The 15,780-nt window shown below is 43.6% G+C and overlaps 1 protein-coding gene across 1 annotated transcript in view; it reads left to right on the forward strand.

Annotated features, from left to right (window-relative positions):
• The first annotated feature begins 1,951 nt into the window (after positions 1-1,951).
• The window catches only part of NELFA (negative elongation factor complex member A), a 56,743-nt gene continuing 42,914 nt past the window's right edge, over positions 1,952-15,780 (forward strand). The window contains exon 1 of the mRNA XM_082261781.1: positions 1,952-2,536. Coding sequence (XP_082117907.1) covers positions 2,327-2,536 — 210 coding nt within the window. The 5' untranslated portion in view covers positions 1,952-2,326. The remainder of the gene's footprint in view (positions 2,537-15,780) is intronic.

The following is a 15,780-nucleotide window of genomic DNA, read 5'->3' on the forward strand; positions in this document are numbered from 1 at the left end:
CCTGTCTGACAGAACAGCGGTCTGCCTTGTTTACATAGGCAGACCGCCATTCTGTCATTCTCCTGAATGATCGTGGGTGGCAGATGGCCATCGCCGCCGGACCCGCTGATTGGCTCCCACTGTGTTCAATCACAGTGGAGGGCGCCCCCTAGAGCCCTTTTATAAAATCACATGAAGGGACGTTATTTTTCGCTTAAAGGCAGCCTTACAACAGTAAATGTACGTGGGGCAGTCTTTAAGTGGTTAAAAAAGGCCTGGATTCTTTCCTAAACGTACACGACATAGGTGGATACTAATGTTTATGGGAATAGTTGATCCATGAAATATCTGATTGCCTCTCGGGGGATCAGGAAGGAATTTTTTTCCCATTCTGAAGCAAATTGGATCGTGCTTTGCTGGGGTTTTTCACCTTCCTCTGGATCAACTGTGAGTATAGGATTGTGAATATGGGATTGTGTGGTTGTTGTTGTTTTTTGGTTGAACTAGATGGACTTGTGTCTTTATTCAACTTGACTATCTAACTGTGTAACTATGTGCCGGAGAAACATGTTTCGCATGCATTTTCTGCACCGCATTTTTAAAATGCTCTGCAGAGGTTGTCAGTGCAATACTAATACCACCCCAAATGCAGGTCGCCAGAGTTGTATAAAGTACTCGAAAAACCCATACTTGAGTAAAAGTACAAGTGCTCGATCAAAAAGTGACTTAAGTAGAAGTGGAAGTGCTCGATCAAAAAGTGACTTGAGTAGAAGTACTAAAGTATTCAACATTTTTTGTACTTAAGTATTGCAAGTAGTTTTTTTTTAATTTTGCTACTCAAGTACTGAAAGTAAAAGTACAAGTACTGTGTTATGTAGTTATTAAAGAAAGAAGTCAAAAGTTTGAACATCCTATTGTTTTTTATTATTTCAAATTCAGCTTTTATTTATACATACAGTACCATTTATTTTCGTATGCGCTGATAATACACATGTTTTGAGCTTCATGAAACCTGCCATCTACTGTTCTGGCAGTGGTAATTTTTAGAATTGTAACGAGTAACTATGCAGCACAAAAAAAAATATCGGAGTAGAAGTATTGAAATCATTGAAAAAATGTAGTGAAGTAAAAGTGGAAGTAGGAGAAAAAAATTCTACTCTAGGAAAGTACAGATACCGCCTTTCGGTACTAAAGTACAGTAGTGAAGTAGTTCTACTTAGTTACTATACAGGTCGTAAACGTAATGCGTTTGTTTGCACTGGATTGCCTGGTACAGTCAGAAGTACCATACAATGTGGTTGCTCTGCGTTTTGTAAAGTAATGCATGCACAACTTTTGTTGCAGTCAAATGAATAGGCTGAAATCGCTTTGCACCCAGATTGGATGTGAATTGGACAGTTCCTGAGTGGCTGAGCCCATACCTCCCAACTTTTTGAGATGCGAACGAGGGACACCTTTTAGCAAAAGTATGTAGGCATAGGGCACACCCCCTGACACGCCCCCTTAACAGAGAATTGTACAAAAAAAATGATTGGTTAAACCCACAAGTACTTTTTTACCCCTACCTTTCCTTTTTTACTGGCTTTTGGAATTTACAAATGCAGCAATTTAGAAATTAGATGAAAGGTTTAGCACTGGGAAATGCTTTTTGAAAGATAAAAAGTGCATTTTATATACAACTATATAGATCGGACCAAAATGAGGGACAAATGAGGAGGAAAGAGGGACGGAGGGACTTTGTTCCAAATCAGGGACAATCCCTCGAAATCAGGGACAGTTGGGAGCTATGTGAGCCCTAAATTAAAATTTTACAAAATTAGGACTTTTTATAAAGACCACACCACCAGAAAGGTTTTGCAAACACTTTATTGAATGTGAATGGCTCTCAGTATTTCTTTGCTGCAGTAAGAATTCTACATGTTCAATCATTTTGAATATTTACATTGAATATTTTTGGCCCTTGTGGGCACTTATACAAAGAGGAAAATCGCGTCGTCATGGTGCTGGTGGGAATTGCCATGTAGGGAAGCCGCGCTCTAGCGTCCGTCGGCCATCTTTGATGTGGGCAGACAATGATGGAGATACTAGCCATCGGTTCAGGCAGCTCTCGCCTTCTCCTCTTTTCAAATGGCTCTCTTTCTAACAGTATAGGTATGGGAAGAGACACGAAGCCATCACCTACAGGAGCACCGGCCACGGCCGTTCCCCTGCACACAGGTATCGCGAGAACTCAGCGCAGGCACCATTCAGCCTCACAGCGCCAGAGGGGGGCCTCGCAGCTTTTTTTTTTTTTTTTTTTTAGGTGTCCTCATAAAATGCCTGCTCGCGATGTTTTTCTTTTCTCAAGATGGCGTCGATGAGGGAGAGCGACACCGGCCTGTGGCTTCATAACAAGCTGGGCTCGGCGGACGAGCTCTGGGCTCCCCCCAGCATCGCCTCACTGCTCACCGCCACCGTCATTGACAACGTGCGGCTGTGTTTCCACAATCTCTCCTCCGCCGTCAAGCTGAAGCTGCTGCTGGGAATGCTGCACCTCCCGCGCCGCACCGTGGACGAGGTGAGACTTCCGACACGGCCTGTCACGTGACCCTGGGCCGCAGAGCTTACAGTCTAGCGGCCTGTCAGAGGCGGCTGTTGCTTTAGGTGCTGATTCAGACATTGCATAGCTACCCGTCCAGACGTTATTATCTGTCTATGGCTGACAACCACACATTGGGATCAATTTCCATTAAAACCAAAGGAAACGCATCAAAATGCGAGTCGCCTGTTGAAGGTGCTGTGTATGGAGTGTCAGCGCACGCGGTGACGCACGTCGTGATGCGTTCCATGGATTTAAGGCTGGTTTGCGCTCGCCTGTGTGCTAAATTGCGACAGTGGTGTGCCGTTTGTGCAAACTTTTTTTACTTATTTAACCACTTTACCACCGGAGGATTTTGCTGTCTTACGTCTGGGCCACTTTTTGCGATTCGGCGCTGTGCGACTTTAACTGACAATTGCGCGGTCGTGTGACGCCGTACCCAAATGAAATTGACGTCCTTTTTTCCCACAAACAGAGCTTTCTTTAGGTGGTATTTGATCACCTGTGCGATTTTCTACTTTTTGCGCTATAAACAAAAAAAGAGCGAAAATTTTGAAAAAATAACAATATTTTTCACATTTTTTTTTTATATGAAATTCCCCCCCAAAAAATGTAAAAATCAAAATTTTTTTACATTTTTGGCCAATTTGTTTTCTGCTACCTATGTTTGGTAAAAAAAAAAATCACAATAAGCGTATTTTGATTGGTTTGCGCAAAAGTTATTGCATTTACTAACTAAGGGAAAGATTTCTGTCATTTTTGGTGTGTTTTTTTTTTTTTTTTTTTTTTTAACGCGTACTGGCGGCGATCTGAGTTTTCTTTTTTTTTTTTGCAGGACTGCGACATTGCGGCGGACAGACCGGACCCTTGACTGACATTTTTGACACTTTTGGGGGTACCAGTGACATTACTACAGTAATCAGTGCTATACATATGCACTGTTACTGTAAAAATGACACTGGCAGGGAAGGGGTTAATTTCATTGGAGAGGGAGGGGTTAATGTATGCCTGGTGCTTACTAACGTGTGGGGGGGAGGTGACTGTGTGACACAAGGACAGATCGCAGGTTCAACCTGACCCTGCCTGTCACTTAGGAGATCCGCCCGCTTTGTTAACACAGGCGGGCGGATCTCCACACTCGATTCCCCAACGATCGGGGAAGAGCAGCTGCAATCGCCGCTGCTCCTCCCCTGGCCCGACTCCCGCTGTGACTGAATACAGCGGGAGCGAGCCTCTGGTGGCGTGCGGAGAAAGGGGAGTGTCTGACGAAGTAGGTCTACGTCGTCAGACGATAACGAACCACTTTGCCGCAGTAGGCTCAACGTGAGAAGACGGCAAGTGGTTAAAGTACAAATAAGCCCCCACATGCGCGTCATGAAGTGGGATCGCGCGTTCTGCTCATCAATGTTATTGTGCAACTTGCTTCAGTTCAAATGGCTGCTCTATGTATGTATGTTTGTCGCGCCAAAGAGACTTGGGTACCAAATTAGAGCACTGAGCCAGGTGTGCTTCCTTTTCTCTTTTTTTTTTTTTTTTTTTGTTTTTTTTTTTTTTTGTTTTGCCACACAACAACTGCATCAGTTTGCACCAAACCGTGTTTGCAGTGCAATTCTAATTAGATGGCACCCAGACATGTTTTAGCCTCTGTTCACATCGGAGCGATTTGACAGGTCAAAGTGCAGCCTATTGCCAGAAATAGGAGCATTCTAATTGGATGAGACGCTAAATTTTCTTTGAGCACAGCTGATCACAGATCAGGGTAAAAGGGCCTGACTGGCCCTTTTTTTTTAACCACATGATCAGCTGTGTCCAATGACAGCTGATCATGATGTAAACACAAGCCAGTTATCAACATTCCTTTCCTCATGCAGATTATCAGTGTCTTGAGTATCAGTGCAGCCTCATCGGCGCCCATCAGTGCAGGAGAAAAATACCTGTTTGCAAAATTTTATAATCTATAGCACAACGTCACTCTCTGACGAAACGCGTAGGAGTAGCCTGCGGCACATCACACTGCGGCCGACAAGGGGACGCAGCAGCCATTTTCTCGGTAGGATACCGAGTCCTTTGAACACTCTAACCGCAAATTACATGTGAGTTGCTCTGTTACTTTACTTTATTAAAGTATTTTGAGATACTCACTATGGGAGTTGTTCCCCTTCTTTTATATACTCATTGGTCTTGAGTGGTGCGGAAGCCAGTGCAGGACCTGGTTGTGGCTTTGGATCTGACACAAGCGGAATACAATCCCTGTAATGGGGATCACTGCATTGTGGTAAGAGTCCAATCTCATTCCTTGGTGGTCACTCTGCACTGGGCTATTGGAGTTTGGAGTGTTTATACCTTTCTTTCGGACCACATATTTTACTTTTGAAGGACTATCAATATCCAAAGTTTGATATGTGTGAACTCATGGACTGTGCGGTTCATCCTATTATCACTGTTTAAAGCGCTACACCATCTACATGCTATACTTTTTATGATCTGGTGTTCTGATTCAGGGTCAGGTGTTGGCAGCTCTGTTAAGATTTCACTATTTATTCTTTTAATATTTTAACATATTTTAAAAGGTATATTTATCTGATGCGCAGCAAATTCCCCATTTCTAAAATTTTATAATCGACTATGAAAAAACATTTTTTTTTTTTTTGTTGTTTAGCAAAAAATAAACAACCCAGTGGTGGTTAAATACCACCAAAAGAAATTTTGTGTGATAAAAATGTCATATGGGTACAGTGTTGCATGACGCCACAATTGTCATTCAAAGTGCAACATCACTGAAATCTGAAAATTGGCCTGAGCAGGAAAGGGGTAAAAGTACCCAGTAGGCAAGTGGTTAAATGATGAGGTTACCTTTTCTACAGAAAAAGGAAGAAAAAGAAAAGCAAATGCACATTTTTTTTTCTGCAGGTAAATGGAGCTTACAAACGAAGGTCCCTAACTCTCATTCATGCGTACACTAGGGCCAATTTAGAGAGGAGCCAATTTGCCACTTCCATACCAGGCCTATTTTGGCACTCCTCTCCTGCATATAAAAAATCATCATGTGTTTATTTTTTTTTATTTTTTTTATTTTTTTTTGAAGAGACCCTAGAGCAGTGGTCCTCAACCCTGGCCTACAGGGCCCACTAACAGGCCAGATTTTAAGTATTACCTTGGGGAGATGCAGACTAGAGTACTGCAATCACTGAGCAGCAAATGATATCACCTGGGATTTATTTCAGTTATCTTGAAAATCTGGCCTGTTAGTGGGCCCTGTAGGCCAGGGTTGAGGACCACTGCCCTAGAGAATAAAATGGTGGTTGTTGCAACTTTTGATGTCGCACGGTATTTGCACAGCAATTTTTTAAACGCGTTTTAAAAAAAAAAAAAAAGTAGCCCAAATTTTTTTGTATGAGATAGAGATGGATAGAGAGATAGAGATGGATAGAGAGATAGAGATGGATAGAGAGATAGAGATGGATAGAGAGATAGAGATGGATAGAGAGATAGTGATGTTACGCCGAGTAAATTGATATCTAACGTGAAGCTTTAAAATTGCGCACAGTTATGGAATGGTACCAAACTTCAGTACTTAAAAATCTCTATGGGCAACGTTTTAAAAAAAATTTCACGGTTATCAGTTTGAAGAGGAGGTCTTGGGCTGTAATTATTGCTCTCACTCTAACGTTCGCGGTGATACCTCACGTGTGTGGTTTAAAGTAAACTCCATTTACATATGTGGTTGCAACGCACGTATGTGTTCGCTTCTGCATGTGGGGAAGGGGGCGCTTTATTTTCTTTTTTATATTTTTTATTTTTACACTTTCCCTTTAATTTTTTATGGCTTTTAATCCTATTACAAGGAATTTAAACCTCTTTTGTAAAAGAAATAAGGCATGTCAGTTCCTCATTATGGAGAGATGGGGGGGGGGGGGGTCTATAAGACCCCACATCTCTCCTCTGGGCTGGGAAGACTGAGATTAAAAAAATATATACTTCAGCTGAGTATACGGCAGTGTTTACATCTGCCAGGCCAGACGTGACGTCATAACGTTGCGCCCAAGCCTCCGAAGGTCCAAGGGACTGCTGGGGACCATCTGGTCTGCCATATTTTCTATGGTAAACTTCCACTGCTGGCAGACTCCTTCTCTGGCTTGCCGATCGCACGGGTGAGCCGGTAGAAGCACCTGGAGGGCACCGGGGGGGCTTCTCTTCTCCCCGCCTCTAAAAATAAGCGACTGAACAGCCAGTATGTTTGTTTATATGGTGCAGGGAATCGACAGCAGAAAATATCTGGATGATGCCTGTAGCTGCACCCATCATTCAAAGATCTCCACTCAAAGTCCAGGACCTCATATGACGGCCTTGGGCTGGAAGTGGTTAACCACTTAAGCCCCGGAAGATTTTACCCCCTTCCTGACCAGGGCCTATTTTGCGATTCGGCACTGCGTGAATTTAACGGACAATTGCGCGGTCGTGCGACGCTGTACCTAAACGAATTTGGCGTCTTTTTTTTTTCCCCACAAACGGAGCTTTCTTTTGGTGGTATTTGATCACCTGTGCGATATTTTTTTATTTTTTTTTTATCATGCGCTATAAACAAAAAAAGAGCGTCAATTTTGCAAAAATAACAATATTTTTCACTTTTTTTTTTTTTATATGAAATTCCCCCAAAAAAATGTAAACATCAAAATTTTTTTAACATTTTAGGCCAATTTATTTTTTACCATATGTTTGGTAAAAAAATTCGCAAAAAGCGTATTTTGATTGGTTTGCGAAAAGTTATTGCGTTTACTAACAAAGGGAAAGATTTTTGTCATTTTTGTTGCGACTGCGACATTGGAGTGGACAGATCGGACCCTTGACTGACATTTTTGACACTTTTGGGGTTACCAGTGACATTACTACAGTAATCAGTGCTATACATATGCACTGTTACTGTAAAAATGACACTGGCCGTGAAGGGGTTAACTTTTTTGAGAGGGAGGGATTAAGTGTGTCCCTAGGGGCGTGATTCTAACTGTGATTGGCTGTGGCTTCTAGTGTAAGAACAATGATCAACGGTCCTACATAGTAGAACCGTTTGATCACCATTCTTACACAGGGGAGACTGACAGGCGGCTTTGTTTACTTTAGTCGCCTGCCTTTCTCTCGCTGTCACGGACGATCGCAAGTGCCCGGTGGACATCGGGTCCGCCGGGCACACACGCGGGGGGGTCTGTGACCGAGCGGGAGCATGCATCCGGTGGTGCTCGCTCCCAAAACCCTTACAGGCTAGCGACGTATCCCTACGTCGCTTTGCCTGTGAGGGGCTGACTGCCGACGTAAATAGTCGTGCGGCAGTCGGCAAGTGGTTAAGTACCTGTATTAAATACATTTTTACTTTTTTATTTTTTATTTATTGAAGTACTATGAAACAATGAACTACTACCAGCACCCTGGTAGTTCATGAAGAACTCCAAGCCTACAGACACATAGGCTATTGTTACTTGTAATTCATTCATTCACAGAACTCTGTGAATCAATGATGTGGCTGTGTGGGCGGAGCCTCACACGGATGTTTTCTTTTCAAATTGTGACGGTGGGTAAGGGGAGAAGATCCTTGGCCTGCTGTCAAAATGGTGAGTGGGTTGGGTGGGGGGGGGTGAGAGGCTGTTGGAGTGAGAACATTTTCCGAAATGTGAACGTATCCTTTAACCAAAGACGGCTACAGCACCGACCTCCAGTTCTGGGAGGACGTCCTCCCACCTGCGCTCCCCCTGGGATAGCTGTGTTATTTGGACACCGCTAATTACCGATCAACTGTAATTGGCCCTTTACCTTGGTCACGTGTGTAAGCAAGCTTGACGGTTATCAGCTCCTTTCTTCACACACGGTCTCTGGGCAAGGAAAGGAGATCCGATAACCAGCTGGTCTGACAGGGAACAGTGAGTAAATTGCTTACACTGTTCATCAACGCCCTGATTATCTGTGCAGCCCCATCAGCAGCAATCTGTGCAGGAGAAAAATGTATTTTACTTGTTTGCAATCCAAACTAAAACATTTTTGTTTTTTTCTTAAAAAAAATAAATAAACAAAAACCCAGTAACAGCTGCACGATTCTGGATAAAATGAGAATCGCAACTTTTTTTTGCTTAGGCTACATTCACACCTGAGCGTAGCGTTTTTCGCGCGTTTTTTACCGCGATTTTTGCGGCGTTTTTAACCGCGATTTTACGGCGATTTTTACCGCGATTTTTGTGCAGGCGTTTTTAGATTGAATAGAGATCAATGGAAAACGCCTGTAATCTGCCCAAAAAGAAGCTCATGTACTTTTTTGAGCGTTGGGCGTTTTGTAAACAGCGTCAAAACGCTCAGATGTGAACAGGGGCCATTGAAATGAATAGGATTTGTCTTGTTGGGCGTTTTGAGAGCTGATCCTAGAGCAGAAAAACGCCCCAAAAACGCCTAGATGTGAACGGAGCCTGAGTATAAAGATCACGATTCTTGGCGTAACAACATCTTTCACATTATACAAAAAAATTTGGCCAACTATACTGTTTCGTTTTTTACATTCATTAAAGTGTATTTTCCCCAAAAAAACTGCGTTTGAAAGACCGCTGCGCAAATACAGTGTGAGATAAAAGATTGTATTGATCACCATTTTATTCTCAAGGGTCTCTGCCAAAAAAATATATCCTTTTTTTTTTTTTTTTATTTATTTTTTTTTTTTTATTTGGTGGTTCAAAGTAATTTTCTAGCCAAAACTACTGATTTTTTTAACTTGTGAGCAACAAGTGTTAGGAAAAGGTTTAGTTTTTAGGAGGTTAAACTGCCCTCACAGATGGAAGTTAATTCCTTTTGATCTAAAAGATCAAATATATATATATGTTGTAAAACATTGTGTTGAGTGCCGGTTCACACTTCCACGTGTGCGGCGATCGCATGTAATATCGGAGCGCACTGCTCCTTCATTACATGCGATCGGATGCTCAGTGCGAATTCAGCCATACACTTTGTATGGCTGAATTCGCACTGCACCCACACAAAAGTCGCACATGAGGCATTTTTTCAGCCGCATCAGAATCGGATCGCACAGTGGTTCACACTTGTGCGATCGGATCCTGTGCGAACTGTCAGATCGCACTGCGATATGCGATCAAACTGGGGGTGTCAACATTTAATTGACACCCCTGCGTATCGCATATGGCAGTGTGAACTGCCAGATGTGCGTTTGCGATGCGGGAACAGGCAGCGAATTCGCAGCCTTCCCGCATCGCACAAGTATGAACCGGGACTTTATAGTTATCTTGCAGCCTAATATTGTTAATAATCGTTTGGAGGTTCTTCCTTTTTTTGACAGCTGTGAGTGAGCAGAGAACAGCTCTGCACTATACGAATTGAGGGAATGCCATAAAAGAGAGCTCTGTCTCAAAAAATGATACAAATATCATATGGGTAGTGTTGCATGACTGCGCAATTGTCATTCAAGATTGGCCTGAGCAGAAAGGGGGTTAAAGTGACCAGGAGCGTTTTTGTATATTTCTATTCATTTTAATGGGAGTTGCATTTTTGGTACGGTTTTGATAACCACATCAAAGATGCTGCAAGCAGGACTTTTCAAAACTCACGGCAGCCACCGAGCAGTGGTGTGAAGAGTCCCATAGGAGTTAATTGGAAAACTTTTTTCTTGTAAATTTTTTTTCTTTTTTTTTTTTTTTTTTTTTAGGCAAAAACACATCAGGCGTAAAGGGGCCCTAAAGGTACAAGGTTGTTTTACCTTCCCGCATTCTCTGCTTCAGAGCCATTTCACACTGAGATGCTTTTCAAGCGTTTTGGCGCTAAAAAAATGCATCTGAAAAGCTCCAGAGAACCTATTCCTATTAAAATCATAAAATCTAAAGCTTTCACACTGGCGGTGCGCTGGTGGATCGGTGAAAAAAATCCCACAAGCGGCATCTTTGGAGAGCTTGGAAAAGCGACTCAAAAACGTCCCTCGCTATTGGAATGAATTGGAGGCACCTGAAAAGTGCTTCAAAATTGCCTCAAAATGGTTCTGGGGGGGGGGGGGGTTAAAACACACCTCTAATGCCAGAAAAGTGCCTTTAAAAGCGCTCAGCAGTTGGTCCGTTTTTTAAGTGCCTCATTGTGGAAGGGCTCTTAGGGTAAAAAATATATACCTGAGATAATCTCACTCTGGTTCTGTGCACAAGAGCAGCTGCTCCCTCCTTCTTTGGACTGCCATTGGCTTCTGATGCTCAATCACAGCAAGTTGGGAGGGACAGGGCTGAGCCATGCTGTGTGAGTTAATGGGCACAGAATGGGGCTCAGGAGTAGGCACCCCTGAGTGCCCCCATAGGAAGCAGTTTGCTATGGGAACACTAGCAGAGGACTCCAGAAGAGGAGGTAAAGAGCCACTCTGTGCAATACCATTTGTATGTATACCATGCCAATACACACAGCTTTACAATAAGTTTACCCTGCAAAGGCAGCAGACAGGCGTACGCGTGCTGTGGTAACAGTAGAGAATTGCAGTTAGCTTCAAGGTGTTTTAGGGTTTTGTTTTGTTTTTTTTTGGGGGGGGGGGGTGTTAAAATGTGGTTAGGTGACCTAACACCTCACCACCTGTCAGAAACCCTCTAAAAAGCCATCTACTGCAGGCAACACCAGTGTAAATGAGCCTTAAGACTTCTTTCACACGGGTGTTAAAAACAGGTGGTTAAACCACAGATTTACCATCCACCTTAAGTCTACAATACAGCCTGAGGGCTCTGTTCACATGCTGGGGTCGCATTGCTTTGTGTCATCATGGCTGCAACAAATTTAATGCGTACCATTCAAGTAGTCGGGCCGCCTCCTAAAAACCTGACAGCAGCCGCTTAACTGCGCTGTGAAAAGCGGTCCCCTGCTAGTGGGCACTTTTTTGCCATCTGTGTCCCTTTGGGGAGAAATTTCCTGTCCCATAGCCTAAACAGAAAGTGAGGGGAAATGCCTGGTTGTCACCAGAACCAGTGCTATATCTTGGCCTAGGCCGACAAGGCCCAGGCCTAGGGGGGCACTTTGCATGAGGCAGCAAAAAAGCTGCAACCCGCACGAAAAAAAAACAGCCTCCTCCTGGCTCCTGCACGAAAAGGTTCCCCGCCAGCTTGCGCTACACTTTTTTTTTTTTTTTTTTTTTTTGTATAGTGCCAGTCTTCTGGGGTTAATTGGGCCTGAGGGCAGGGTCCAGGAGCCAAGTCAGTCTGGCACCCCCATAAAGCAGTCACACTGCTACCTGCCGGTATAATGATGCCAGCCGGTGAGGACATTCGGGCAGGCCGCCGACCACACTTGATACAACTGGCACGACGGCCCCCAATGCGAAGAAGTGTGGACTATTCTCCTCCTACCCTCCTCCGCCCCCAGGTATGGCAGGCATCATGTCAATAATAAAATTTAATTTCTTTAAACATCCTTGTCCTTGAGCGAGCATACTGAATTGCATCATATACAATTAAGACTTTTATATGATGGCAATAATATTTTGGACCTGCTCACCTCTATATGTGCTATCACAATATGTCACTGGATTAGTAAGATTACTCCTTTCTTTTAGGATATGTGGACTTGTGTTTGCCACTGATTATTTCACTTATTTGTATAATGACTCTGGACTTCCTAGTCATTATACAAATAAGTGAAATAATCCTATGATTACAATCAGTGGCAGCAAACACAAGTCTAAATCTCTTAAAAGAAAGGAGTAATCTTACTAATCCATGAGGCTGAACTGATCCCCACTGATGAAGGGGCTGCACTAATGAGGGGGTGCTGATGGGCTGCACTGGTGGCCCCGCTGATGGGCACTGATAGACTGTGGTTGTGGTCTGTGGTTTACAGATGACAGGGCGGGTCATAAACAGGAATGGGTGTGGCCTTTACAGGAAGGGGTGGGTCATATTTTAATTAGGGGTTGCCCAAGTTTAGTCAGGCCTAGGGCAGCACAAAACCTAAATACACCACTGACCAGAACTGGTTTCCCTTTTATTCCTGTTCTGGTGGTCATTTCTTTTACTTTTGGTAATAATGGTAAACAGAACAATTCTAGAGGATGGGTCTCCCTAATAGGGACACAGACAGCAATAAAAACCTGACGGATCTTCTAATCCTACTCCACTCTATACAAAACAACTAAAAACCTTTGGCTTCAGTTATATATAATGAGGCTTCATTCATGTCTCCACACTGCAGTACCATCCAGCGGATTAAGGAAAAATGTAGGATGTCTATTTTCTATACTGCACATCATACCAGCGCTGATACAAACAAGCGCTGTATATGGTTTATAGCTACATAATGCTTGTATAGCGCTCCCAGCCGCTGCAACTGTTGGTTTTATTAACTTTAACATTACAGTCTAGGTTACTGTATTCCCCCCCCCCCCCCCCCCCCCATTTCTTTTGCTAGCCTCACTTTCTTAATATTTATATACTTAAAGAATTTCTTGGGGGTTTTTTTTTTTTTTTTTTTAACTCTCCTCCGCTATGTACGTTTTCGTACTCCGCTTTCGTGTTCTGTCTTAGCCGCCTTGTTTGTGCTCTTACATTTCTGATTGCATTCTTTGTAATTCTGGAATGCTGCTAATGACCCCCTCGGCTTTGTATTTCTTGAAGGCCTTTTTCTTTTATTTTTATATTTATATGCATTTTTACATTTAGAGTTTAGCCACCCAGGGTTTATTTTTAGCTCTTATGCGTATTCCCTATCGGAATGCACTGGCCAATACCCTTAAGTATTAAAGCACTCCTTTTTTCTCAGTGTTTTTTGTTCCCAGGATTCTATCCCATTAAATATCATCTAGCATAGAGTGAAGTTTAGGGAAGTTGGCCCTTTTGAAGTTCAGTGTCTTTGTGTTACCCTTATTTTTCCTATTTCTGTGATTTATGCTGAAACTAATTGACCCGTGGTCACTGTTTCCTAAGTTGCCCCTTTAGTAATACATTTAGTCTAGTAACGCATTTTCTTGTTTGTGCGTTCACCATCTGACCCATGAAATTGTACTGCTAAACATTTAGGAAATGGCGAGCCTTATGCCTCGTACACACGCAACGATTGTTGGCCGTGAATTTTCGGCCAACGTCCAATCGGCCGATTGTCGGCTTGTTAGTATGATGCTTCCGACAACCAACTGCGACTTTTCGGCCAAATAAAATCTGGTGTGCATGCTATAATTTTTGTTGGCCGTCACCAGAACGGCCAATTGTTCGTCAGTCAGTACAGATTTCGGCAGACAAAAATGTGATGAGCAAGACTGGGCATGCTCAGAGAAGAAAAAACACACAAAAAGTAAACCAGCACATGACATTACTTCTGCAGTTGGTTGTTGTTGGCCGACAAAATTCGTGTGCAGTCTAGAGCACATTTCAACCAACACAACACTGGACAAAAGACGGCCGATCGGTCGGCCAACAATCGGTGCGTGTGTATGAGGCATTTGACGAATGTGTGGTTTCTTTTGCCCAGTCTATATCTGAATAAGTAAAATCCCCCATTATAATGACATTTCCCATCCTTGCTGCCATTCTAAGCTGTGCTAGGAGGTCCGCTTCCCCCCCCCCTCCTTTTGGATAGGTGGTCTATAGCATATGTCCAATATTACTTTTACCTTTTAGTATCTTCCCTTTGAAGCTATACCCATAGGGATTCCACCTCCTCCCTAGCTCCATTAGTGATAGGGTCCCTCATATTCACTTGCACATCGTTCTTGATATATAGGCATACCCCTCCCCCTTTTTTTACCCTCCCTATCTCTGCTATAAAGGGAATACCCCTGAATGGTTGCCAGCCAACATTGAGAGCTGTCAAACCAAGTTTCTGAAATTCCCACAAAATCGAAATCCTCATGCATTAGCAGCTCCAGTTCTCCCTTCTTGTTAGCCAAACTTCTAGCATTAGTATACAAACCTCGTAATTTTTGTCTGGTCGCCTTGTTAGATATTATGAGGCTGCATTTTGGATTTGTCAACTTGCCTACCTTTTGGACTTGAATCTCTGGTCACCCTACCTCCTAATGCCCTCAATATTTGCCTGCTGAACCTTGTCTCCTGATGGCTAGCTCTATATCTGGACCCCCCCCCCCCCCCAATCGCCTAGTTTAAAAGCTCCTCTAACTTTTCGGCCATCTTCTCCCCCAGTAGGGCTGCACCCTCCCCCATTTAGGTGCAATCTGTCCCTTCTAAAAAGCTGGTAACCGATTGAAAATTCTGCTCAGTTCTCCAGGAACTCAAACTCCTCTCTACACCAGTTCCTCAGCCACTTGTTAGTTTCCCTAATCCCCCGATGCCTCTGTCGTGGCTTGAGGTATAGGTAGTATTTCCAAGAATACTACCTTGGAGGTCTTGCTCCTCACTTTAGCTCCTAAGTCCCTGAAACCGTTTTTTAGGACTCTCCACCTGCCTCTAACTTTGTCATTGGTACCCACTTGTGCCATGACAGCTGGGTCCTCCCCAGCCCCACCCAATAATCTGTCCTCCAGATCCGCGATGAGCTGAACCTGAGTTCCCAGTAAACCTCATACTGTTCGGTGCTTACGGTCTTTGTGACAGAATGTCCTTTCTGTCCTACTAATAGAGTTCCCCTACCACCAGAATCTTTCCTTACCCTTCGCCTCGCTCCCGCCCTCACTGGAGTTCTTCCCCCTGGCAGCTAGGGGTGTTGCTCTGCTCCAGCAATGCTGGTCCCTGACTGGTTTCTCCAACATCACGCAACAGGATGTATTTATTGGGATGTTCCAACCCAGGACCAGCCTTCTTGACACTTTCCCTCTACCCACTAATCTAATGGGGATTGGGAATTTTAACTGTCTGATTTTTAACTGTTAACTAGCTTGCTGACTCTAATTTTTCAGCCCACAGTTAAGCCCCATACACACACGCAGATCGTCGTCATACAAATGTTCGTCTTTTCTCCCCGGGATGTCGGTGTCTGTTGAAAAGTGCAAAGACAGCACAAGGACAGCACAAGAATTTTGTCCGCAGACTTCAGCTGACTGCAGAAGTGATGTCATGTAATGGTTAACTTTCCCTGTGTTTTTTATTTTCTGAGCATGCCCAGTCTTGCAAATCTGCGGTCTGTCGGCTGATTTCTGTACTGACAGGCAAACAATTGTCCGTTCTGGTGTCCGCAGACAAAAATTTTCATGTTTGCAAGAAAGACTCTTGTCCGCGGATTGTGTGCAGACAGCTGTCGGAGGCACCATACTAACACGCATACAATCGGCAGAT

Source organism: Pelophylax lessonae (genome assembly GCF_965119305.1).
Source record: "Pelophylax lessonae genome assembly, chromosome: 1".
Classification (NCBI taxonomy): domain Eukaryota; kingdom Metazoa; phylum Chordata; class Amphibia; order Anura; family Ranidae; genus Pelophylax; species Pelophylax lessonae.